The 27,038-nt window shown below is 45.1% G+C and overlaps 3 protein-coding genes across 3 annotated transcripts in view; 1 reads left to right on the forward strand and 2 right to left on the reverse strand.

Moving 5' to 3' along the window:
* On the reverse strand, positions 1-18,969 carry ttyh3a (tweety family member 3a). The gene is made up of 15 exons (XM_030089488.1): positions 18,684-18,969; positions 17,939-18,130; positions 15,030-15,199; positions 12,880-12,991; positions 12,475-12,695; positions 11,693-11,788; positions 11,167-11,239; positions 10,392-10,467; positions 8,070-8,125; positions 7,341-7,433; positions 6,646-6,738; positions 5,843-5,979; positions 4,500-4,673; positions 4,040-4,115; positions 1-1,580 (listed from the first exon to the last, which is right to left on the reverse strand). Exons 2-15 carry the CDS (start codon positions 18,062-18,064, stop codon positions 1,509-1,511), a joined length of 1,575 nt encoding a protein of 524 aa, XP_029945348.1. The 5' UTR covers positions 18,065-18,130; positions 18,684-18,969; the 3' UTR covers positions 1-1,508.
* nudt1 (nudix (nucleoside diphosphate linked moiety X)-type motif 1) overlaps positions 17,203-27,038 on the reverse strand; it is a 21,627-nt gene continuing 11,791 nt past the window's right edge. Inside the window, exon 4 of the mRNA XM_030089490.1 lies at positions 17,203-17,237. The gene's annotated coding sequence lies outside the window, so the exon portion shown is untranslated. The remainder of the gene's footprint in view (positions 17,238-27,038) is intronic.
* The window catches only part of snx8a (sorting nexin 8a), an 8,080-nt gene continuing 7,736 nt past the window's right edge, over positions 26,695-27,038 (forward strand). Inside the window, exon 1 of the mRNA XM_030089489.1 lies at positions 26,695-27,022. Within this exon, the coding sequence (XP_029945349.1) occupies positions 27,001-27,022 (22 nt within the window). The 5' untranslated portion in view covers positions 26,695-27,000. The remainder of the gene's footprint in view (positions 27,023-27,038) is intronic.

Consider the following 27,038-nt stretch of genomic DNA (forward strand, 5'->3'; position numbering starts at 1 on the left):
ATTGTAATTTGAAGAAAAGTCTACAAGCAAATCAAATAGGAAAACGCTCAAGAAGGTGAAACAGGCTTTGAAAAGGAATTAGGAATAAAATGTCAAGTTTTTTTTTTTTTTTGCTTCATCTTGAATATAACCTTTACAAGAGCGTTGCTTCACACACCACCAAGAGAAGATTACGACTACCGTAAAAACAGAGACTGCGTCGGTTTTGATGTCTGAAGTCGTCCGGCTCATTTGAAGACATTTAAAAAGACACCGAGAGGGTAAAAGCAGTCGTGCTCGGCTTGTTGGCACAGTCTGGACATCACCTCAAGTCCAAACCTCTCGCTGCCGGGTTTGGCGATTGGGCGAGGGAGCGTCGGCTCTGGATAGTCACACACACACACAGAAACACGCGTCGTCCCTTCAGAGTCCACTCGCCCGTCTACGTTTTCCTTATAAATGCTAAAACACATTTGCGAGACGCTGCATCGGTTCTCGAAGCTCCGACTCCCCGCTCTGTGAAGGGAGTCGAGGCTTCACCCGACGGGAACGCGGAGCGGTTATCAAGCGGTTAAGTGAACACGGCTCACTGCAAAGGATCTGAAGCAAATCACGTAGCAGGAAATAAAAACCCCTCCTCTGCCGAACCATCATCTAAAAAAGCTTCCTGCTTCCAGTAGTATAAAAATTTTCTCCAAACGGTTTCATTCTTCTTTTTTTTTTTTTCCTCCTCCTCGCTGCTCGTCTTATTTCAAACTAAATCATGTGCCACAATCACAGCTCCACGAGGAGACAGCCACTGCTGTAGAGCCGGGCTGATCGCAGAAGAAATACAAAATATGTCACAGGAAAACAGCCGGAAAGAGAAGGAAAGCTGTTTTTAAAAAAATGGCTGTAAGACATGCAGGACTGCAGGGAAAACTGGTTCCAGACCTCAGATCGAAGCGACGAGAAAACGATGAAACCACAGTCAGAGGAGTCCGAGTGTGTGTGTCTGTGTGTGTGTCTCATATACAGTAAAGTCAACATGAAGCTGCATTTCTAGATCTAAGAGTCCTGAGGACGTGAAAAATTAATCTATTCTACCAAACAGTATGTCCTCTGTGTGTGTGTGTGTGTGTGTGTGTGTGTGTGTAAACTGTATATCTAAGGCATTGCTCTCAGCCTCCTGCAGTAATGGGAAAGTGGTACAGTACTTTACAAAACAACCAGTAGTAAACGATGTTAGTGTGTGAGCAGCTCCGGAGTCCTCAGCACTGTGTGGCGACGTGTGACAGTGTGTGTCTGCATGATTGCGTGTTGTGTGTTTGAATGTGGAGAGACGAAAGAGGAAGAGGAGTGTGAGAGTCGATGGATCCAGGCTCTGCTGTGTCTGGGCTGCGTTCGAGTCCTGGAAAAGAGCGTCTGAGATCCAGATTGGTCCTGAAATGTCTCCCCGGCCATCCAGCAGAGCCGGTTCCGGCGTCGGACCGTCAGCTGAAGGGTTGGGGTGGCTGGGTGAGCTCAGAGCGCTGCACACCGGGTGCTGCCTAACGGCCCGGAGGGTTGCTGGGGTCTGGTCGACTGTTGGCCAGGTACTTGGCCCGCATGCTGGAGGTGTACTGGGGAGAGAAGCACAGGGCGCACGGAAGAAAGTCAGAATTCACAGCTGAGAAAATCCCTGATCGCTTTCTTACTAACTCCATGTAGGATTTTCTCTGTGTTACTGGACTGAAATGGAAATATCCAGGTTTATTTTTTTATTTTATTTTAAGTGGATCCTGTTCAGCTCCTTCTACTAGGCTGGACATGTTTCACACAAGCAGCTCAGAGAAAACCCCACACAGCGCACCTTCAGACATGTCCGTCCGCAGCACTGAACTCTAAAGGGTCTTTAAACCACTGAGATACAGGAATGTCACAGGAGGCTCTAGAAGACAAACAGTTTTGCTTCCTGCTGTCGACCTTGGTGCATGTTGCCAGAGCCGGGCATTCATGTACGCTCAGCACATGCATCTCTTTATTTAGAGCACAGGTGGTACAAACACAGAAAGGCTGCAATCCACATTCCTGTCGAGACATCTGCATCACCTGCCTGCACGTCTCTCCCTCCCGAACGATTTGAGCGCCCTGCTGAGGATGTGAACGAGGCATGATCGCAGCTTGAAAACGGAAAGCTGAATTTCACATGAGCACAAAGTGACAATGAGTTCGGCAGAGAGTCTCAGACTGTTGCTTGAATAGTTTTGAACACCGTCGGATGTGGTGAAAGAGACAAAAACGTGGCACAGTGCATCAGCCACGTTCACACTGAAGGGTTGATGTCCATCGATAAATACACGAACATGAGAGATAAGATCTATCGATTCTGATAGAAGCAATCAGGTCTGGTTTTACAGGATGAGTTTGAATCAATGTTATCATTAACAGCAAATAAATGCCTGAATTTAATTTTTCTTCCACCCAACATAAAATAATCCCCAAAGCAGTGAAAGAGGAAATTAATTTGTGACGATTCATAGTTTTTCCACTGACTGTAACACCTATTCCATTTTTTTTTTTTCTTTAATTCTCTGAGACAGGATGATGAGTGAGCTGGGTAAGAAACCTGATTCACAGAGTTCTGGAGTCAACATTTCTACACTTTACAGAGAAAGAGGAACTAATCCAGCAAAATCGATGATAAATCCTGAGATCATTTCTGCTCATGAATGAAGTAACGCTCACAGAGACGGACTCGAACGCCTCCAGCCGCTGCGCTTCAGATCAGGAAATATCAATCAACTGACGGACGAATTCCTGCATCGAAGAGCCTCAAACTGGCTCTTAAAGCTTTAAAAATGCACCTGATTCCACCTCCATGAGCTCATCTTCGCACCCAGAGTGAAAGAGAGCGGAACTGAACATGTTATCGCTCCCGACACGCCCGTGGAGCAGGGGGGAGGCAGACATGCAGCCCGGGACCACAGGAAACAAGACTGGGTGAGACACCGGGGACGACACTTAGCGGGAGCCGGGAGTGGGATCGGGGGAGGGGGGGGATCCATCGACCCGGTCGGAGCTACATAGAGGGTGATCAGAGCCGGGGGTTCGGGAGGTGCTAGAGAGGAGGAGCAGGCCAGCAGGTGGAGGAGGCGGGGCGTGTTTTGTACCTGTGAGCACAGCGGAGGAAGTTACCAAAACGACCTGGAACTGTCCGAAGGCTTTAACTGCCAGCAGTGACCGCTGTTACTGTCCGCAGCGGTCAAATACAACTGGATGGAGCCGTGAGGGAAGAGAGAACCACAAGAAGAGAGTATAGAAGAAGATACACAAAGCAGTGGCGAGGTGTCCGCGTGCGCAAACACACACACACACACCCCCGCACACACACACACACACCAGGGAGAGCAGGGTCTCTGATGGAGGCTCAGGCCAGATGGGGGCGGCGGGGAAGAATCGGTCGGCTTGTTTCAACAACTCTTCACTTTCAGAGCACGTCAAACAAATCCAAGTCCACCGATTTTCAAACAGATGTTGCCAGATGTTGAGACTAAGACATCCACAGCAGGGAGGACTTCAAACCTGCAGGTAGCCACACTGGGAAGAGGCTGATGCCCTCTCCTGCCCCAGGGGGGGTAAATCCACTTGTCATTTCATAAAGTCATGTACAGCAGCAGCCACGAGAAGAAATAAACTAGATAACTTGTTTATTGAAATGTTGGTTTGAAATGCTGATGAGATGCGCGGAAGGTTTAAGTCTCCTGTTTCTCCATTTTATGAGTCGATATTAGTTCGAGTTTCTTCTAAACAATGAATCCTACTTTTCTGTTCATTCTGGACTAGAGGCTTTTGGCAGTTTCTTTGAAATGTAGTGAATTTCCTGAATGTCTTCAGTTACATTGTTCTTGAGTATGAAATGCATTTCTGGATGTTACTAATTTTTGATAATTCTGCACAACAGAAGCAAACGGAAAGCAACGAGGTATTTTTGGTTCCTTTAAATTCGAACTTTTTTCAAAAAAAAAAAAAAGGGCTAAAAGTCAGTCCCTCAACGAAACGCTGCTCCTCCAGTTCTCCGTTCTCCTCGTTGGGGACTTACCGAGGGGGGAGGAGACTCTCGTCCTATCAGGGGCGTATTTTCACAGCGAGAGTTCGGGAAGTTGGCGTTCTGGGCCCTGTTGAGCAAAAAACACACAGCGAGATCAAAAACTGTGAGTGGCAGGGGTACGGCGTCAGAACATCCACGCCGCTTTGCGGATATCAAACGGAACGTGGAATGCATGAAACCCCGCGAGTCCATTAACAAAGCTTTACGACGTGGAGCCAAACCCCCCCCCCCACCACCCCAGTGTGTCTGAGCTTCAGAGCTTTGGGTTTCACAGGCGTCGCAGCTGGAGAGCAACAGCTGCATCTGCTGCACACAACATGACCCTCTATAGAAGTGAGCTTCCCTCTGGGGGACGCATAAACCAGCTCCCGACTACATGACGTATCTGATATCAGCTCAGGCCGTGCTGTGAAAATAAATCATCCGTCACTCAGTGAGTGTTTGGACTTACATGTATTCTGTGACCGGCGCGTTGCTGACGGTGTGGGCCGCGGCGGGGATGGACGTCTCGCTGCCGTAGCTGCTGCCGCAGCTGTACAGGCTGGGCATGTGGACCCGGTACAGGTTGTCGTGGTTCTGCCTTCCCCCGTGGCTCAGAGACTCGTCCTCGCTGTCCTCGTCGCCCCTGCAGACAAACGTGCCAATATGTCAACCCGCCACCAGAGGGACCCCCAGCCTCACGCCGGGGACGACAAAGGAGCATCAAACGCCACGTGGTCACGTTTTCCCATTTATTCTCAGTCACGTTTTAATTCAGTTCCTCCGCCGCCTCGGGGGGGAAAAACACAGGATGGATTCTCCACTGATTGGAGGGAAAGAGGAGGAACTTTTCCACTGAACCGCACAAACTGACTCCTGTAAACTGGCTCAGCTGCTACAGAAGAGAACTCGTCTTTGACGTGCAGAAACCATCTGATTTCACACGCTTCACTTCAAATGGAGCTTTCAGGACAACAATGAGACAAAACACAGCAGCGAGGAGGCCGACAGCGCGGAGCCTGTCTCCCTCTAGTGGTCAGAACAGTCTGCCTTCAGGCATATCTGAAGGATGAGATCATAGATTTACATTTACTTCTTAATACCTTTCTTTAAGTAGGGAAAAAAAAAAAAAAAAAGATCTTGTATACAATAAATCTTCATCACGGCTTTAAATTGGGTAAGATAATTATCTTGTACTCATCAGGACCAGATCAAAACAGACCCGGCTTAGCAGGTAGCGCTGAGAGAAGCCGCCTGGCGACGTGTAAGCCGGCGCTTTACCGCCGGAAGCTCCAGCTGAGATCAGACTGATGAACATACCCCCCGACGATAAGACGGGATCAGTTAATTATGTGGGGCAGCTGAGCCCACGGCTGTGCCAGGGAAACCACTTTTCCCCCGCAACGCCGTCCCGCAAAACCTTATCTGCTGCTGATAGGACAAAAGAAATCCGGAGGATTTCACTCTTCTGCTGCGGAACGCCGCACCAGCTCAGACGGTGGCTGCGATAGATTTAGGCCAGTCCCGCACAATTAAGGAGGATAACGGGAAGTAATCTATTTGAGGAAGCAGCTGGAACCTTCTGGATGTGTCGCAGTGGTCGACACAGCTGGCCTCTGAACAATAAACAAAAGAAACCCAAAACGGTCAGAAGTGTTTGAAGAAATGTTACGGTCATGATTAATTAATGGGATTTTCCTGTTAAATTATTTCTCTCTTTGTGTCCAGCCTCCTGAAAAGTCAGCTCGGGAGCTTGGGGCTTGGAGCTGCTTCCAGCGGGGCGTGCACGGCGCCGGGGCGCGGCGCAGGCCTTACCGCTTTCCCCGCCAGGTGTGAGGCACGCTGCACACGATGGAGCTGAACATGAGAGCGGTGATGAAGGAGAAGAGGACGAGGTAGATGAGGCCTTCCAGCCCGTCGTAGCAGAGGCCGGTCATGGCCTGGACGTAGTCCTGCAACGACAACAACAACAACAACAGGTTCAGGCTGGACTGGAACACTTTCTATCAAACCTGATTTGAATTGGCAACATGAAAGGAGGAGAAGAAGGATTAAAATTCATTCAGTGTGATTTAAGTAGGTCAAAGCAATGAGATCACAGCTGGAGAACAGGAGGAAGGCAGCGCAGCTTGAGTTTGAAAACCACTGTGTTATTAGGACCGAGACTCTCCTCGAGAAAATTATTCAGACTTCTGCAGTGAGACACTCAGATTTTCAGGGCCTGACTGCGGTGGCGGTTTCAGAGACGGCAGAACAAAAAGCAGCCAGGAAGCTCGTGTGTGCGCACGAGAGATCTGGAAGCCGCTGAGGAACAATCCTCCGAAGCGGAGCGACGGCCAAGCACTTGTCACTGGGCCAGTTTTATGAACGCTACACAGCCAGCATTAGCTGGACAAGCGCTTGCGTACAGGAAGGCAAAAGTTATTTATGCTGACAGGTGTAGTCAGCTGCACGAGCATAAGAGACGGGCGGCTTTACACGACTGAGCTGCACTGCGTACATGTCACAACAAATCACAGTCCGGGCCTCTTCTTTTATTTATTTAATTTGTAAATCAGACACTAAGAAGCCCTACAGATACGCCGTCTCGGCCTGTACGTCTTCCCCTCGCTGCTCACCATGTGCAGGCTGCGGCAGTCCACCAGCGCGGTGAGCTGATGGAGGCTGATCTCCGTGGTGTTCAGGATCCCCTGGACCTCCTCCAGAGTTCCCTGCGAATTAAAAAGGAAAGGGGGTCAGCTATTCCGAAACCTCTTCACGCTTGGATTTCACGACCCGTCCGGCCACCAAATCATCAGCTTCACAGACTCCTCCTAAAAAAAAATGGTGATTAATTCAGTGGTTATTCATTCAGGACTGTGTCTTTCATCAACAGCTGCAGCTGAAACAGCAGATTTTAAAGCACGATACATTTTAATGGTTCATCTCCTTTTTAGCTCGGGCAGAAAGTATTTCTGATTGCCTGATGATTAAAAAAAAAAAAAAAAAAGTTTCCCTAACCTCAGCAAATTTCTGCTGTGTGGGGACGTGAAGTGAAATATCCCTCTCTGTGTTTCCAGTGTCAGCTCTCATTTATGCTTTTGTCAACACAGAGCAAGGACCCGCGCCGGACAATGCCGCTCTTGTATTGACAAGGCCCAGTGAAAGCCTCACGCGGCTAAATGGACATAATGCGGGTCCCAGGTGGGCCGTCAGCAGAGCTTTATGTGGACAGGTGCACCGGGCTTCTTTACGGGCCGGTCCGATTCTGCCGTCGCAGTGGGCGTGTAAATGCAGCGGCGACGCCGCTCGCACCGAGACCTGGATGACGTACCTTGGTCTGTTTGTACTCTCTGGTGGCAGAGCGCAGCAGCTCAGACACGTCGTCCTGCATCTCCACTAATGCCTTGTGGCTCCCAGAAAGCTTCTGAAAAGAGAAAAGAACACTGGAGAAGCTCTGCAAACCTCACAAGTCTTTCCATTTTTTCAGTCATTAGCAGAACCCTTCAGCCGCCGTCTCTCTTTGTAGTCAGAAGTGTTGTTGTGAAATCATCCTGACAGTTTTGAGTTAAAAACTGAGGGCGAGAGCTTCCTTCCCTTTACATTGGTACTAATAATAGAAGCCTGGACTTCAGGCACTCAAAGCATTTCATTTATTCATGTGGCTTGAAAGACAAAATGTAGATAAACCATTAAAGGAAAGTATAGATTCACTTTAAAAGTGGCGTTCCAGTTCAGCGCAATATCTCTTGTAGCTCGACCACACATGCTTTGAAGCAGACACATGCGACAGTCATGAACACACACAAAAAAAAAAAAAACCTGCCTGCTTCTCTTTTCATGCACGCAGAATGGAAAGTATTGTACTACAGCATGGGGTGGAAAAAAAAAACCCTTCTCTCCAGTTATGGAGTGACTCATTGTGCCCACTTGCATTCTTACAAATTACAAGGTCATGGATCACGTGCAGTGTGTTGTGTCCACTGAGATATGAGATTTATGAATGTTAAATGAGAAGGATTAAAAAACTCAGACATGCAAAGATAGAAAAAATACAACTAACCTGCTGGAAAGGGTTGGTTTGCTCCACACTGCAACTCAGGTAGTATTTCAGGATTTCTGTGGGTCAGGAAGATGAGAAAAGTGTCAGTAATGTCCACAAATGGATCATTTAGTTCTGATTCCCTGCTTGAAATTAATTCAAAGTTTATGGAATGTCACACTCCTACATTGTAAACATAAAACTTTATGTAAACCACAGCACATAAAATTACAAATGACATTTATATAAAATTGCATAAAATCTTGGTAGTTGAGGGAATCCCGATATGATTCTGAAAATGGTCGAAAATGTCTGTCACAGAGGCAGTGGCGATCATTTCAAGAAGCAAATGGTTGTTTTAAGCAACAGACAAGCTGAAAAACGTGTCTTCATTAAGTAACAGTTGTTAAATTTAAAACCTGGGAATGTAAAAGCCTTGAAAAATCCTAAAAATATGACGAGCAGCTTGAGTGCTGCACAGCCGTTTATGGGGAACAGAAAGCTCCGCCATGTTGAGCAGGAAACTCCACCTGATGTCCGGAGGGTCGTCAGCCGATACGTTGTTCCAGGAAGTAGAACCATTACAGCCGAGCACCTCTGCTAAGTGTTACCGAGTTTTTTGCCACCTTTTGAGCTCTTCCCTTTGCGGCAGAGCAAACACGTAAACAACAACGCAGGGACGGTTGTGAAGAACCTGTCCTGTGGCTCGCAGCCTCCTGGAAGACGACGCAGGTATTTACATAATCTCCGCAGTCATTGTGAACACGACGTGACCGAACTCGCACGCTGCTCGCAGCGCACCGCGAATCAGAGGAGACGGCAATTAAGGTTTTAGTCTGTCACTTGTCATTATCATCTGCTGCAGTTACAGAAACCTGGCAGCAGAAATCCCTTCTCCGCGAGCGTGTGGTTTAAAGAGCGATGCCATCCCCCCGGTGTCCGCAAATACAAGCTGTGAGAACGCCGCCGCCGCCGCCGCCGCCCTGACACATGGTGCCAGTGACGTTCGAACTCACTGCTGTGTCAGGAGCTTTTTTTGAACTCCCCCCCCCACACACACACACACACAAAGCCGAGCATGATGGGAGCGTTTCCGGGACTGAAGAGAACATTTAAACGCTCGCCAACTCTGGCAAATACAGCAACATATTAGTACCAGGAAGAGCATTACGCCCATTGGCTTTTCTGCAGGTACTCTGTTCTTATCGTCGTCAACTGTTCCCAACGCCACAGTGATGGAGAAATACTTTCCCTCGAGGTTCAAGTGCAGGAGGATTGAAAAATAACACTGTGGGTCATTGAAATGATGCATGTTCGAGTAGAGACAACAGCCGTCCAGGGAAGGGAAGTAATAAATCCAGTGTTGAAATAACACGTTTGGTGCTGTCCAGAGATTTAGCTGCTGCAAGGTTCACACAAAAGCTGTGCAAGGAAAACAGTACAACCTCCAACTGCAGCCTAAAGGCTGACGCAGGGAAAAGCATATACAACCTAAATGTACACGGGGAAATTCTGTCTCGTTTCTTCACTCTGTGCTGCACTTGAAATAATTAGCAAAACTGACCACAGTGGCGATATATTTAAAGCGTCGCTTAAAATAAATACACTTCTTTGAACTATTGAGAGGCTAGCGTGGAAAAAAACTGAGCACAAAACCCCCACACAGCAGGAATCAGCCTTGGGGGAAGCTGCAGCACAACACAGCTCAGTGCGTACAGTAAGTCGGCGCTCATTGTTCACATACAGTTTACAGCCCGCGTCCTGATTTCCGCCTCAGAGCCGAGATCGCCGGGATTCAGGAGGGAGACGAGGGAAAGAGGGTTTCGGAGAGTTGATGGTGAGAAAGGAAACGGGCCCACAGTCCTCAGTAATGTTTTTATTTCTAATCACCATCTTCCCATTTTTGCTCCGAGGACTGATGTGCTATGCAGGAAATGTACTGGGCCTCTGATCCGCCGCTTCACTGCTCTTATCTCCCTCCAACACACACACAGTTTCTCTCTCTCTCTCACACACACACCCGAGGCACTCATTTTTTTTTTTTTTTTTTTTTTCATCGTCCATGCATCCACATCATGGGACAGATTGGACAATTACTGAAATGAGACGTGTTAGAGAGGCTTCTGCGCTGCTTTAAAAGGCAGCCCGCCCGCCGCCCTCTTGACCCCGCCGCAGATGCAGCGGTCAGTTTTAGAGGCTTTTTATGTGTCCCGGACAAGGCCGAGCCCGACCCACAACAAAGTCATCTCCCTGCTGCTATAATCCCGACAACGAGATGAGGAGGGCAGAAAGTCACAGCCTGACGTGACTAATGACTCCGGAGCACATTCATACGGATCGTACCTTGGTTGATGACTCCGTGCTGGTCCGCCACTTTGGTGACAAACATATCGGGAGCAACGCAGAAGTCACTGGAAGTCTGGAAAGCAAGAAAATTAGTCACATTCTCATTTGAATAACTTCATAGAAGTGGCAGAAAACGCGTCGTCATCCTCGATGCAACAGGCAAGTGACTGACTGACGCTAAAAAAACAGCTAAATGTCAGCGGAGAGGAGCCACACAGAAAAAAAAAATTAAGCACATTTAGATGTGAAGACTGATTCATCTGCAGGGGAGGAAATCCTCCACATGGATATTTAATTTGCATAAATAAAGATTAGCATTTCATCCTCCTGGAAAACGGAGTGAAATACGGCCGTTCGAATCAACGGAGGAGGAGAACAAGACGCTGTGTGAAGACGCCAACTTTCTCTTGTGAAGAATAACAGCAATTTTAGAGCTGCAGTAACTAATCCCTGTTATTTCACTTGTGATCACAGGTCTTAAATCACCGTCTTTTCTCTTTCGAGAGGAAAAAAAAAACCCCTAAGAAGCCAGGAAAACAAATATAATGGTTCACATGTAACGCAAAGTCTTGAGGAAGTCTGTGTTCACAGCATTACTGCTTCACACTTTTATCCTTTTTGCTTTTCTTTGATTTCTACAGATCAACAGGACCAAAACACACCTCCCTGCAGACAGCGAGCGCGCGCACAAAACTCGCAGCATCCAATTACAAGCAATGACCTGTGTGTGTGCATCTCCACCTGGAAAACAAGGCCTGATGCCAACACTCACCACGGAGACCGCCAGCTCCAGCCCCAGGGACACCCAGCTGATCACCAGAGCCACCACACCAAACAGGCACACCCTGCGGACAGAAGGCCACCGTCACCCACGCCCACACAGCAGGAGCGCTCGCACGTGCAAATCTGATATGCTTCTGGTGATTGAGTGGAAAACATTTGTACCCTGAAGCTCAAACAGTGATTGTAGTTATTTCAGCGTGAGGCTGACAGCAGAAAGAAGCTAAAGTAAACGAAAAACTGTTGAAAAACGCAACAAAAGAGAAACTATTATTTGAGGCAAACCTGTCACATAAGCATCAATCACTAAAATACAGATTTGATCAAGATGCGATGCATGAGAGAGACGGCTGAGGTTATCTGGAGCGTGACTTAATCCTGACTGAGCTGCACTGACAAAGCCTCCCTGGTGAGTTGAGGGTTTCCCGTACAGTAGCTGTCACTCAGCTGAAAAGATCTGAGGGCAGACGCTCCCTCTTTTAAGTGCTCTGCTGTTCTGATCGCCTCCTATCGCTCACCCGACCAGGGTTCCCTTGGAGTTGCGAATCAGGCCAAACAGGACCAGGAGGCAGATGAGGACGTCGAAGAGCAGCAGCGATATGTAGCCCAGCCACCTGGAGGACAAACACAATGAAAAAAACAGCATAAAGTAACTGAACGCGTACAATGTGTGCTGTCTTTAGTTGATATTTTGGTTAAGACCATGAATTAATCCCAAAGTGCATCTAAAATATGTTAAGAGAGGCAAAAAATAACATTGTTTCACAAGAAAACATCTTTCGTCATTTTTCCAAATCAGTTTTTGGAGCAACTTGGAAATTATGTTCGATAATATGTTTGACATCTTACTGAATTATAAATGAAGTGATGTATTCCAATATTTCCATTCTGAGCCACTTCTTCAAAACACAGAAAAGCATTTGATCTGCACACAGACAACCATTTGATCTGTGGTCTCACTTGCATATTTATGATTGCGGGCAAAGATATATGCAAACTCTGCAGCCCAGAGGGACCCGTCAGTACAGGATTCAATATTTTCTTGCAGACTTGACATTCAGATCAAATGGGTGTGCTGAAAGAGATCGTCCTGACTGTCTGGGCTGGCCTTTACTTTCTGCTTTTTTAATATATTCTTAAAGTCCAGAAAGGCAGAAATACTGAAAACCAGCTCACTGAGGAAGGAATTAAACATCTTGCTTTTGTGATTATGAGAACAAAAAAATACTACGCCGCTGTCAATTAACTCATATTTACTACATTTATCGTGATGTATCTGATCTATTGTTCAAGATCTTACCTATACCAGTCATACAGCTCGATCTTGGCGGCCAGCTCTTCCAGGGAGATGCTTGCGTTATCCCAGAAGGGAATCACCACCATCTGCCTGACCAGCTCATCCAGCTGGCCCTGCAGCTTTTGGATGATGGACAGGTAGTCCGCATGCTGAGCGTACTGGCCCTCAAGCTGTTGCAGATCATTTTCTACTGTCTGGTTCAACGAGAACGTGCTGTTGTGTACCTAGAGTCGAGGCCGAGGCGCACAGGGCGAGATGGAGTTCAAAGGAGAGGGGGGGGGGAAAAAAAAAAAAAAAAAAAAAAAAAAAAAAAAAAAGATTTCACTTCGGAGCTCTAACGAATCTGCTCGTGGCAGAAGGCCGATGAATTATTAAACACTTTGGAATAATTTGCGCTCCTGGTCTTACCAGTTTCTGCACTCCGGTTATGGTGCGGTTAGCATGGCGGAGGGAATACGTCAGCCGATTCACTCCATCACAAGTCTCGCCGTTCCCATAGAAACCGACGGCAATGCCAGCGCTGAGGGGAGACAAAAGAAGGGAAGGGAAGGGAAGAGGGGGGGGAGAGACAGGGTGGTGAGGAGGTTGGGATTAGCTAAAAAAGACACAGAGAGGAGACAGAGAAGCGAGCGAGCGAGGGGGGACAGCGAGGCAGGGAGAGAGGCGTGTGAACTCCACGTTAACCCTGTCGGCTCGGGCCCCAGTCAACAGGCTCCTTTCAGCGGCGGCAGAAAGACTCCATACAGAACCATGGAAACACAGAGGAATGGACCAGCTATGCCCCAAACCCCACACCACAGCTGACAAAAGCCGCACTGAGGCAGGAGATCAGCTCTCATTTGCACAGACAGGACTCAGCGCTCAACTATGCATGTGCAACTCTTGCTAAAAAAAAAAAAAAAAAAAAAAAAAAAGAGACACAAACAGATTTGTTTCCAGTTAAGAGTAATTAAATCTGAATTGACAGAGATAACGCTTTAGAAACTCTAAACATGTGTAAGTATCAACTTAAGCGACGCTCAGCTCTGATATCACGTCCCATCTCAACGCCAGAACGAAGGTTATCAAGTGGAATGTTGATAAGTTGATGACTTTGAGCTCAGTGTTCAGACAGCAGCACTCGGAGGCTCAGTGGGTTTCCCTCCTCTCATCCTGAAGCGCTGCTAATCGCTTCCTCTCTCACACTCCGCAGTGTGAAAAAAAGGTGAACGGGGGCCGATCCGCAGCGAACAAACAAACCCCCTGCTGTGATATGAACCTCCACAAACTCCACACGGCTCTTTCATTTACTGGGGAAAAGCAGCACACGACGACTTACGGAAAAAAAAAAAAAATTCCAAAATAACGTCATTATCAACATTGAGGAGTGTTTTGTAGCGATGTCGAGCTCAGAAGTGAAATACAAACAACGTGTGATCATCTCACTGAAACATTTGCGCGCGGCTACAGCCTCAAACAGATACTGTGATTGTAATGCAGTGCTTGTGCTCTTCAGGTCCCCGAGCTCTTTGTGCTGCTCTGAATCAACTGCGATGGCTCTCCAGTGGCCCATCAGGAGGACGTGGAGGAAAACAGGAAACAAACGCTGCGTTCAAGGACAGAAAGCATCTCCAGATGGTACATCCTCTTCTCTGTTTATGCTTGGTAACAGAAAATTAAAACCAATCTGTGTATTGTGCACACACAGAACGCTTTACATATGCAGACACGCAAATATACATGCCAGCAGCACTGCTGTACGTTCCCAGCTGAAGGCGATCAGCGATTCCTCCGGAGCTCCCGAGTCTGCAGCAGTTTACTTTTATGACAATGATGCATTGACAACCTGTCCAGTAAGCTTTGCACTTACATCTGGAGGCTGAGAGCCTGGCTCCGAGCCCGAGCGCCATGGTAGACGCTCACTTTGGAATGCATCGAAATCTTTACTGTGAGAAATGCTTCTAATTTCAACTGACATAACTTGATCACTAACTGAGTGCAGTGCAGTGATTCTCAGCTGCTTTTACATGTTTCAGTTCACAATTTGTATGTAAGCTCTGCTGCAACTTCCCATAAACAAAAAAAAAGAATACATTACTTTAAAACAACAACAACAGTGGATTTGTGCTTAACGCAATTATCTTAACCAGGATTCATACCCAGAAGCATAACAAAACGGGGGTGAACCTGTGGGATCACAGTCCTCACCTGGACTACAAACACCTCCCATCAGGTTTATTGATTAATTCCTATTGGTCAGCCACCGACAGCCTCCTGACCCACTGCTGCACTCTGCTAAACCAAGAAGAACATGAGCATAAACGGACCACTGCGCTCCCTCTGACACATTAAAACAGGGAGTCTAGGAGAGAGGCCGCACAGCGGTGTAGTGGTCGGGCAGCCATGTTTTCAGACAGATCTGGTCGCATAACCCGCACGTCAGACGCAATCAGACCATTCGGGACCGTCAGAGGATGATACCCACATTGTGACTGTGTTACATAAAAATGCAACTGCGCCTGAGGATCTGAAGTCGCCCGGCTGAGTCACCGCCGCTGCGGTCGTGTGGTTACACTCACCTACAGACGAGCGTGGCGATGATGACGCACCAGGCTGTGCAGCAGCAGTCGGCGTTGGGCCGCTCGTCGTTTTTGTTCCGCCGGCAGCACAGCCAGATGGAGTAGAAGAGCAGGAAGAGGAGGTCCAGAGCCAGACAGGCCAGCGCCACACCTCCCAACAACAGGATGGACTGATGGGCAGAAGAACGGGAGTTATGGAAACTTCTCAACTGTTGAAGCTCTCACGTCGATAACAGAGAGACTAATGGAACGCAAAGTGTTCCACAGAGGAAAAACCAAGCAGTCTGTCTGAACGGCACAAATGTGCTGCAGTACTGACATGTCGAATTACAGTTTCACAATTCATCAAGTACATTACACATACACATAACCTTAATACTGAAATCAGTGCGATTGTCCAGGAGAAAGCACTACAATCAGCAGAAAACAGCCCGACAGTAACAAGCACTGTGTTCCTGCTGTTTGACAGTAAAAACATACTTTCATTCACTGTAGAGAACACAACAGTCAGTACATTCACACACTATAAATACACAGCCCGTAGTGTGTTATAGGGGTGGGAAAGAAAATGGAGTCACAGAAGTGTCAGGATTGTTTATTTAGAAGTCTTTAAATTGTTTTTTTAGGTTAAAAAAAAATAATCAATTTTTTCCCACCCCCAAAACTTTAAATACTGCATTTTAGGTTTATGTTTAGAAGTCAGGTTGAAAAATCCTTCAAGTCAGATTTTAGATATATTAGTTCAGCAAGATAAACTAATACCAGTTTCGTCAATGACCTTGCTTTTTGTTTTGTTTTCTATACGAGTGTGACTGTATTTCAAGAAGACGTGAGGATGAAATGACTGGGATTTAAGAAAACTACATTTTTTGGTGCTCTTAGTTTTATTTCTTTTACACACAGTCAAAGCTTTTGAAAAGAAAGTTCAAGATTAAAAAAATCTACTGTTCCAAGTCACTGCTGCTTTTCCTTATCATAGTTGTTTTGTGATAAGGCTGCACAGGGCCAGTATCTCGCAGCTCGGAGCAGGGCGATATAAAGTGATACTTAAATCTTTCAGTTAAAGACGGCACCTCATATGTAGGTCAGACACAGGGCCCGTGTGTTAACCCCGTACTCCTGAGGATTCGGGTCTGGGCCACTATTCCAGCCACTTTTGTTTTGCTGCTCTATTGGTTGGGCTTTCTCATGATGCGCCTCAGTGAACGACACGCCCTGGTGACCCTCGCGCTGCAGTGAGTGAACTCAACAAAAGAGCAAGCCCCACAACACGGCTCTGCCTGGCCAATCGCACGTGAGCGCAGCTGAATGACTTGCATGCTGCGGCTCTGCCAAGAGTGGAAACTATCATTTTAATACGAGTTAATTCGGTGTGTCGCTTCCACAACATCTGTGTGAGATGCGTGGGTGAGCGAGTCCGGGGCCCGCTGGGTTGCATCATGAAGATGTAGTCCCACGGTAAGGAGCACTGACAGGACGGCCATCTGGACATGTCAGGACTTCCCTTAAAGCCTAAGTGGGAGAACTGCATTGATATTAACTCGCAGGCTGTCATCACAGTAGTTTAAAAGGTATAGTTTGTCGACCCACTGATGAACTCTTTCTATGGTTTTCCTTGTAATAATGATACATTAGTGATTTTACGGCCATCTATCTAGACTGGCTGCGTAGTTCAAGTACATCTGCATGGCTGCATTCAGTGTTCATTAAATACCCTCACTCTATAAGAACTGCTGTTTATATCGGCTTTCTAGCTGCAACCACTGGGTGCCAACTTTGTACAGCTGCAACCGTTATCAAGCCAATGAGCACTTCCTGTATCTGAGCCGGAAAAGGCCCTGAGAGGGGAAAGAGCTGGGCTGAAACCAGCACAGAGTGCAGATTCAACACGAGGTAGATATGTTATTCTTCTAAACTTGCATTTTGTATGACACTTGCATTTCTTAACATTAAACAGGAACAAGGTAGAAAAACCACAGATCTCCAGTCCCCTGCACCGTGAACTCACTACATTCAGCCAACTTCTGTTCAGAATTAAATATCCTTCTCCCCTCTGCACCCTGCATCTAATGTGCTCCATAGTCCCCGAAAAGCTTTGAAAACCACAAAGCTAGAAGACTGGTTAAAATTGCACAAGTACTGCATCAAATACACTTGATTCTTAGAAACTAACTTGAGTTCACGAAACAGTAACGTGACTCACTTCCACAGAATTACAACCTACTAAGTATCATCTAACTTCTGCTTTTGCAAATGTGCAAAATAATTCCCTGTTAAACATAAAAACCAAAGACGGCCTTGTTAATTTTAAACCAGCTGACAGACAATTTAACTGTTGTGTCAGTAACAGATATTATGTCTTAGTATCACAGGCAGCCTGTGGGAAGAAACGATCCGAATACAAACTGTGCAGTCACAAAAAATAACTCCACTCAATTTAAAGAAGTAAGATATTAACTGTGAAGTAACGCTGTTCACCCCTCCCCCAATCTGCAGACTCCACCATGACCTTTGCCACCAGTGTGATCCCTCTCATGTGAGTGGGCTTTCCACCCCAAATTGCACTGCGACTACCATTTCTGTTAAGATTGCAAGACTAATAATATGGGAGGAAACAAGAGGCAGTTGAGCTGACTTGAACAGACTGTAAGGTGCCAGCTGGCTGGAAGTCTGGAGAAGGTCAGCACATGGATACAGAGGCTACACACAGATGGTGACATGGATCACAAGGTGAGGGGGGGGGGGGGGGGGGGGGGGGGAGAGACAGGTGCAAGAGGTCATCTGTTAGCAGGAATGTAATAAAAACTAAGATCCTTGTAAAGTATTAACCATTAACTTATCCCAATCATGATGCACCATAATAAAAGCGACATCACAACATACCAGCAATCTGCTGGGTGCAAATGTACCTGTTGATACGTCCAGTCCTCGGGTTGGAAATCACTGCTGGTCTGCTCGAACTTGAAGTTGAAATGGGGAACTCTGTGCAGCAGAGTCACCCACCATGGGGGAGAGAAGCTGACCACCGCTGCCATGGCGGGGAGATGTCAATTAAGATCCACGCAGCAGACAAGACGGGCAGCAGGCGAGGATGCTCCAAACTGTAAACAAGCAGGGGAAGCCCACTTCACACAGAGGCACAGCCACCGACAGCTAGCTAGGCTCTCTCACACACACACGACTAACCGAGTTACACTCCAGTTAAACGCATCTCAGTGACAAAGTGAATGGCTTCAAATACGGAAGTTCAGCAGCGCGCAACTTAAGACGGTACGACCTTAACCAGAAGCGCTTAACGCCGGTGTTTCGGATTAAATAGTTTTCCTGTTAGCCTAATGATCGACTTCCTGTAGTCGTTGCCGCTAATAGCAGCAGATTTTAGAATAAAACTCACGAAAGGTACGAAACTTCATCAGTGCGGTTAAACGGCGTTCGACAGGGCAGCTACTAGTTTCTGTCGGCTTTTTAACATCTCGCAGCGACAACAGACGGTAAAGGAAATCGGTCACCAGTCGACAAGCAAGCCAGTTAATCCAATACACCGAATCTATTAAAGCTAAGCCCTGCTAGTTGCCCCGTTAACCTGTTAACTTCAATAAAACTCACCAGGAAGCCGAAAATGAAAGCTAACTTGAAACACAAAGCTGGTTATACCCGATATGTAGGTTAGCTAGTGGTTTAGCTGCCGGTTAGTTGAGTCTGCGGAGTGTTGAAGACGGATAACGAGTCTCTTTTGTTCCACTTGACATTCTGCTCCGCGGCTCGCTACATCCTCCCGCAGCCGCTCCTCGCTGCAGCTCTAACAGCCCGAAGCAGCCGCCTCGACACGCGCATCCATCCAGCGGTTATCAGCGGAGTGCTGGAGCCCGACACGGAGGCTTCTCACGACATTCCCCCAGCTGGCAGGCGACACTGCCCCGGCAGGATTCAGCTCGGCGCTCCGGGACGCGGAGCTAAAGTGACCCGCCAGCGCCCTCACGTGGCCGCGCAGCGCGCAGCACATGCGTGGAGGCGGAGCAACAGCACGAGGAACGAGAAGGGGTCGTATGTGGGCGTGGCCAGACGTCGAGTGGGCGGTATAAATCCCTAATGATAACAGCACCATCTGCTGGACAACTAAAAGAACTACAAATACAAACCTTGTGAGAAACAGTCATCTTGAACTGACTGAAATAAGAAAAAAACTCGTGTGCTGTTCCCCGGACATGACATGGTAAAAAAAAAAATTAAATTGTGGCCACGAATTACTAATTCGTTCCCACGAATTAATAAATTGTGCGCACGAATTACTAATTCGTTCCCTCGAAATAATTAAATCGTGCGCACGAATTACTAATTCGTTCCCACGAATTAGTTATATCATTCATATACTGAGCAGTTCAGTAAAGTTGGCAGCATATTGACAGATACGGACTTTCAGTCTCAGTAACTCTTTAACAAAATGTCAGTAGCATACAAAGGGCGCTGCATCCCATCGTTGTGAGGTGGACGATATGCTATAAGCTCATTTTTATTAAAAATATCTGTCTATCAAGCAGCAGAAACAATATTGATTTCAATCAGCACCCGGTAGTGCTGCGGGGTTCAGGGACCGTCTACAATTTACAAGACGCTGCAACAGTGAAGACAAATACCATATCCAATAAATTTGATAGGAGACAAATGAAGGTTGTAGCGATTATGGTGACACTGTAGTAAATCCCAGTGGTGGTATTACTTTTTTGTTGTTGTTGTTTTAGTTGTTGGGTTTTTTTTTTTTGAGCTATTTGTCTTCACTGTTGCTGCGTCTTGTAAATTGTAGACGGTCCCTGAAGCCCGCAGCACTACCGGGTGCTGATTGAAATCAATATTGTTTCTGCTGCTTGATAGACAGATATTTTTAATAAAAATGAACTTGTAGCATATCGTCCACCTCACAACGATGGGATGCAGGCGCCCTTTGTATGTTACTGACATTTTGTTAAAGAATTATTGAGACTGAAAGTCCGTATCTGTCAATATGCTGCCAACTTTACTGAACTGTTCAGTATATGAATAATATAACTAATTCGTGGAAACGAATTAGTAATTCGTGCGCACGATTTAATTATTTCGAGGGAACGAATTAGTAATTCGTGGCCACAATTAATTTTTTTTTTTACCATGTCATGTCCGGGGCTCCGTAGTTTTTTGTCGTTCACGGACTTTTTTTTTCTTAAAACATGCCCCAGCAAATAGGCCACAAAATTCAGTCTGAAATTTCACAATTAGAACATTCTAATGCATTGTCAGAAATAAGTGCATTTTGATTTTAAGGCTGTGGCTGCGTTTTTATTTTCATTTACACCCCCCCCCCCCCCCAAAAAAAAAAAAAAGAGTGGATAAAAAAATTGAGAATAATTCAAAGTGGAGTGAAGGCCCTTGCGATTAAAAAAAATCCAGCAAGAAAGGACGCCCCTGTCCTGTTCACCACCACCACTCCACAATCTGTGAACAGACAGGAGCATTGAACTGTCTCAAAAACCAGTCTCTAAAGAGTCTCTGGGACTGCTCCTCCTCCTCCTCCTCCTGCTGCTGCTTCTCCTGCAGGTCACACAGAGGAATCACATCAACCTGTACACACATTGTGAAATTTATTTACACACTCAAGCAACTTTTGAACGTTGGATTTTTCCAAATATATTTTACTATCTCAACACAACCAATAAGGGTAAAGTAGAAACAGGGACAAATGACCCAAAGCGCAGTTTCTGGATGCAAAAATCTGTTTCAATATCGTTCAGATTGATGGTTTTTGTTGTTAGAGCAGTCACATGAGACAACAACCGACGCTTCCTTCCTCTTTCAGAATATTTTGCAGAGTCTGGTACGCTGGAGGGATGAAGAGATTTCACAGATGGGACAAAATAGCCTGATAAATGTTCTTTAAAATCTAAATACAGAATGTCTGATAGTGTATCTGACAGATTGATTGTGATACCTGATTAAATACAAATCACATGTTGCAGACTTGCTGTATTTACAATAAGAGATACTGCTCATCCAGGATGATTATTGATTGGATTATGATTTCAGAACAGAAGATAACAATGTAGTTTTCATGTTGAGCCACTGGTGGGTGATGTTGCTTGGTTTTGTAATAAAACCACACTGCAGCGAGCAGTTCAACTCATGATATGAGTGTTTGTCAGACGTTCATTTCTATAAAGTTGAAATTTTTCATGTGTTTCAATAGGCAGAAACTTAAGAGTGACCTGATAATTTTAAATGGTTTAATAATGCAATAGAAACCCTCACCGACGGCTTAAAACAGCGATTAAGAACAGTTCAGACCACTGACTGGGGAAATTTCAGCCTTTTTGAGCTGCTTTTGATGACTGGGGCGGTTTGTTAAAGTGACTGTAAGTGAGGAAGTGAAGGAGATGATTGACTCAAACAGCAGAGCAGAGACAACCTGCAACCTTCAATCAAAAAGTACAGGTTACTCTACCTGCAGCCTCTGTCGTGGGCCAGCAGCGGTTTCCCTCCTCTCTGAAATAATACTTGCAGTAAGTTCCGTCCCGAAGCTGCTGGTCCTGTGGCTACCCCACTGCCTGCACCACGCACCAAATCTGCACACACACGTTAGCTGAGGCTCTTTACAAGGTTTTGAGTGAAATGAATATTGGTGATCTTTGTGGTTACATTCTCGGTTGAAATGTGTTCAATAGTGAGTAAAGCGACATTTGAAAGCGAGTTTGATTGAGGACCGGTCCTCTTCACGGACATGCAGCGCGGCCACACCCACCTAATCACCGGGGTCGAGCCAGCTGCTCCTGAGTGAAGTCCCCCACCGACAGCTCAGCCGCGGCCAGCCAGCCGCTCAGCGCGTCGCCGGTGGGCTTTGAGTCCCCGGGGTCGGCCGGCCGTTTTCCGCGTCACCGGGATGTACTTTCCACCTGTGTAAATCCTTAATTGGAATGTTTAGAATGCAGATGAGATTTGAAGATGTGATTTTGTAAAGATGGCCCAAAGCAGTGAATAATTGTGTGATGAAATGTAAATTGTAAAGTGAAATTGTAAAATGCAAATGCAATATTTTTTACGTGAAGGTTATGTGAAGCTCGTTGAATGTTTTCTTTGAAGTGCACAAGTAAAAAAAAAAAACCTACCCATCTATGACCACACATTTACACAGTTTAAAGCGATACTTCAACATTTTGGCAAATTGGCCCATCTAGGGCAATTCGGTAGTCATTTAGAACAGCATACTTACTTTTTTTGTGAGGGCGAGCTGTTGTTTATTCAGCGGTGCGTCTGAGGAGAGCTTCACGGCGGACATAATGGAAGTGGACGGTACAGTTGCTTCCCTCGTCAAACTCATCAAATACACAATCCAACAACCCCAAAACACACTTTGGTGGACACGTTATAATCCGCACATTCACTACGCTGTGGAACACCAACAAATAATATTGTAGCATTACGACATTGAAGCAAATATTGGGAACTACTTTTTCTTTTGAGATCACTACGCCCAGACGCCATGTTTAGTAAGTAGTTCCGTCTTAGCAATCTTCGCAAAAAAACGCTCAATCTCGTAATTTTGCATTAATATTTCACAGCGTAGTGAATGTGGGGATTATAACGTGTCCACCAAAGTGTGTTTTGGGGTTGTTGGATTGTGTTGGATTGATGAGTTTGACGAGGGAAGCTACTGTACCGTCCACTTCCATTATGTCCGCTGTGAAGCTCTCCTCAGACTCACCGCTGAATAAACAACAGCTCGCCCTCACAAAAAAAGTAAGTATGCTGTTCTAAATGACTACCGAATTGCCCTAGATGGGCCAATTTGCCAAAATGTTGAAGTATCGCTTTAAGATCCATCGCGGTTCGAACCCGTGTCTATGCGTTCTGAAGTGTTAGCGCGCGTCCGCACAACCACCCCCTCTGGGACTGTATTGAATTGAAATATGTCTGGGGTGACAGTCTTGGTAAAGACTTGGTATTTTAAGTTTTTAAGTTGATGAATTGTAAAATTATTATTGTAAAAGTATGCTTTTCGCAAAATTCTTGCAAAAAAAAAAAAAAAAAAAAAAAAAAAACAAGGTCCCTGTCCCTGGCTGGGGGCAGGATGATCATTATTACAGAGTACTTTTGAATTCATTATTGTATTATGCGCATAATGCGATTAATCGTGATTAATCACAGAAAAATTATGCGATTAATCGCAATTAAGAAATTTAATCGTTGCCCAGCACTAGTATTCACATGATGTAAGTGGGAATCATTTTGTTATCAAAGTGACATTTTGATGGCAGAGTCTCAATTTGACGTTGATGTGAATGGTTTATTTCATTTCACAATGGTCTTCCCAAGTCTATACAACTCAACTAAAAGTGTGGAATCAGAGGAGTTGTCAAATGTCAAAAGTAATTGTAATAGGGAAATAAACAAAAAAAAAAACAATAATCTCAACAAACAAAATATTTTGTGAGTATCACGTTTCCAAAATTATTTTTTCCACCCTCACAAAACAGAAATATAACTTTTCGTTATCTCTTAAGCCTTTATGTGTATCTATCTATCTATCTATCTATCTATCTATCGATACAGATATAGATATATAGTTTTTTATAATAGCGAAATCAATTTTAAAGTGAAAGTGTTGTGAGTCTGTGTTCAAACTGACAAACTGAAAGAACAAGTGGAGTTCAAACCTGGCACCACCTTATACAAGTTCGTTTCGCTGTAGCCAATAAAAGTAATTTAGAGTGACATGCCTGTCTATTTTCTGTTTTGGACTGAGGGAGAAAACCAGAGCATCAGGAAGAATTCCACACGTGCTCAGGGAGAACATGCAAACTTCCTTCGTAAGTGTTTAAGTTATGTTTCATGACCACCTTCTTGGGATGGAAGGGGGGGGGGGGGGGTTACCAGCACACAGCTGGACGTCGCCGTGTCCGTTTCCCTCCAGTGTGGAGTTCAGACGGAGCCGGAGAGCTGCCTCGCTTCAGCCGGAGCAATCCGTCCTTTTCCGGCCTGCACCTTCCAAACTCCAGCGCTAGGCGTCAACGTCAAGGCACGTTCAAGTGCTGTTGGAAATCACACCACCATTTTAAAACACAGCACACTGAGCAATTATTGGATTTTCTTTTCATTTGTTTTGCGGGTCAAAGAATTTGACACTTTTTTCTTTATGTGCATTCAAAGTAATGATACTGCATGATAATTTCAGCATTTTAATCGAATCACTTGTGCTTTTTAGTGTTCTCTCTCTCTCTCTCTCTCTCTCTCTCTCTCTCTCTCTCTCTCTCTCTCTCTCTCTCTAACAAACTTATTTGTCTCTTCGTAATAACAATATACTATTTGATAAAGTGGTGACTCTCTGGCGAACACAATTGGAGCAGCAGGGCCGTTTCTAGCTTCATGGGGGCCCTAGGCAAGATGTTGTTTGGGGGCCCCTATTTTTTCAGACTGTAATGAAGAGATTCCTAACCCTTTAGATGGTCTACTAAGCCTAGGCTACAGTTCAAGTCAAACGTCTTAATAGTTGAGCCACTCAGACAAGTTAAACCGATAAAACTATAATACAAGGAAAATCATCCTCTATATGTCAATAAATAAAACAGACTGAGAATTTATAAAAGGAAAAAAAACATTTACTTTAAATAATAAAACATAGCAAATCAACATGTATTTTAAAGTTCAACAATCAAAACAAACCACCGCTTAAAATAATACTTAACATGACAGTCTCACACTCAGCACAACAGCTAATAACACACTATTCACAGTAACAGTCACAGTATATTGCGTTCAAAATGTCTGCTTCCTAGCTTTCTGCTATCTTCTTTTCTGGGAAACGTAAAAACAGAACTGATCTGAAATGGCCCTCTACTATATCAGTTCTGAATTAATCAGAGAAAACTGATGGCCACTGGCAGGTCAGCTGGATCAAAAACAGACAGCTGACCATGTAAATGTGCAGCTGATGCTTCCTGGGGAGAAAGAGGTTCTGAAGTAAGTGATTGTTCTGGAGCTTTCTGGACAGAAGGAGGTTTGGAGGCACTTTATGGCCCTGGGGCTTCCTGGTCAGGATGTTCAGACGATCTCTCAGGCTCGATGTCTGGAGGGCCAAAATATTTTAGAATTGCTCCTGCAACGACAAAGCTCATTAGGTTATCAAGCAAAAAATAGATCCTGAGTACATATTCTATTTTATTATTACAGCGTTGTTGCAGTAATACAGAAAATTAAAATTATCTGTCTTTAAACTAAACATTGTGATGTACAGTGTCCCTTTAAAGTTTGTACCCAGTTACAAAGTTGCCACTTTTAAGAGTTTTCTGCATTAGTTTACCAATTGTACTAAATTAATAAAACTAAGACAAATGAACCACTGCCATAACAGTCTAAAATAAGAAGAAAACACCATCCCTAGTATTTATAAATCACACTCATTGAACACATTACTTGTATTTGTTTTTATTGGTTTAATATTGTTTTATTGGTTTTAAATTATGTACTTATTTTTATTCATATACTTTAATGATTTTGGAGCGCACTTAGGTCACTGTATGTGTTGTAAAGGGCTCTATTAAATAAATGTTGATTGATTGATCGATTAAAAAACAGACCTTTAAAAGAGTTCTTTAAATTAAAAACAAAAAAGTTAGAGTCCTATATAAGACACACTAAACTTAGTAAATTAATTCTAACTAATCATAAAATAAAGTGTAAAATATGTGAGAGACAACTTCCACACAGAGCAGACTACTACAACGACATGCCCTCCCTCCTTATAATCTGAATATACGGGTCTACGGAGTCAGCCAATCATTCCCGGCAAGACAGGCCAGCTTTCATGAGACAAACATTAAAGCTGAGATTGTGACGAACAGATAATAGCAGACAGCAAGCTAACATTTATCCAACACTAGATAGTGCGACAAATAAACAAACTTGCAAAAAAAAAAAAAAAAAAACTTCGTTTCACCTCGACCTCTCCAGCCCACATCACCAGCAATTGACTTACCTTTATCCTTTGAACGTTTTTCTTCCTCAGTCTTCTTTTTCTTCCGTTTTTTCCGCGCTGCTGGGCTTTCTTTTTGATACCATTATGGTTTGTTTTGTTAATCCACTCGCTAATGATGGGTAGCTGTCAATCATTCCCATCGTACCTGTCGGCGGCAGCTACGTGACGTCACTTGCTGTGTGACAGTGGTCCAACAGACTAATAATGCCACAAATCATTGCAGTTTATTTTATTTATATCCAACGTTTATTTTTAAGCATATAAGAGGTGTAATAAACACAAGAGATAAAAAGATAAAAACAGGACATTTTAATTTTCCTCAGAAGAGGTTGAACATGCAGCTTTGGGGCCCCCTGGTGGCTTGGGGGCCCTAGGCATTCGCCTAGTTGGCCTATAGGAAGAAACGGCCCTGTGGAGCAGGCTTTGAAAAAAGGAAAGTGGAAGCTTCTGAGACATAATAAAAAAGAAACCTTGGCACTCACTCAAAGATAAGAAAACAATCTCGTAATTCTCACGGCTTTTTCGTTCTATTGTGTCTGTGCAACACGTTTTCAAAATGTGACGCTCAAATCTCCGAGGAGCTCCTGAACGCATCTTTATTTACGCTGGCAAATTTTAAGAATGAGGAACAGAAAATCACGCAAATGCGTTTCTTTCGCGATGAACAAGCAAACGCACGGCTTTGAATGATCCGTTTGAAGGACAGATGTGTGAAGCTGAGACGGCATCATGTGACAGCTTTGAACGAACCCAGGAGCTACTGACATAAAACACATCCGGCCAATAAATTTAAATAACTTAATAATGATAATTTGCTCCCACAATTATCTAATTACCAGTTTATATTGCCCTCGTCCTCCCGTGTTGGACTTTAACCAGCACTTACTACAACTTTAAGAAATAAATGACTTGTTTTTTTCTCTCCTGCAGGAAATCACATGGAGGTGCTCTTGTGCTCACATGACAGGCTGAACCATGGCAGGAGAGATCAATGAAGGTAAACTGCCACAAAC

This window comes from Salarias fasciatus, chromosome 4 (genome assembly GCF_902148845.1).
Source record: "Salarias fasciatus chromosome 4, fSalaFa1.1, whole genome shotgun sequence".
Lineage (NCBI taxonomy): Eukaryota > Metazoa > Chordata > Actinopteri > Blenniiformes > Blenniidae > Salarias > Salarias fasciatus.

Bases quoted from the DNA above. Each gene is read 5' to 3' on its own strand.
- ttyh3a (XM_030089488.1), bottom strand. From the start codon at position 18,064: ATGGCAGCGGTGGTCAGCTTCTCTCCCCCATGGTGGGTGACTCTGCTG. The intron at 4,116-4,499 runs GTAAGTCCAAAC...TTTGCTCAACAG, and splicing joins GCGCCGGTCACAGAATACAT to GGCCCAGAACGCCAACTTCC. The intron at 1,581-4,039 runs GTAAGTCCCCAA...TTCTCTCCCCAG, and splicing joins GAGAGTCTCCTCCCCCCTCG to TACACCTCCAGCATGCGGGC.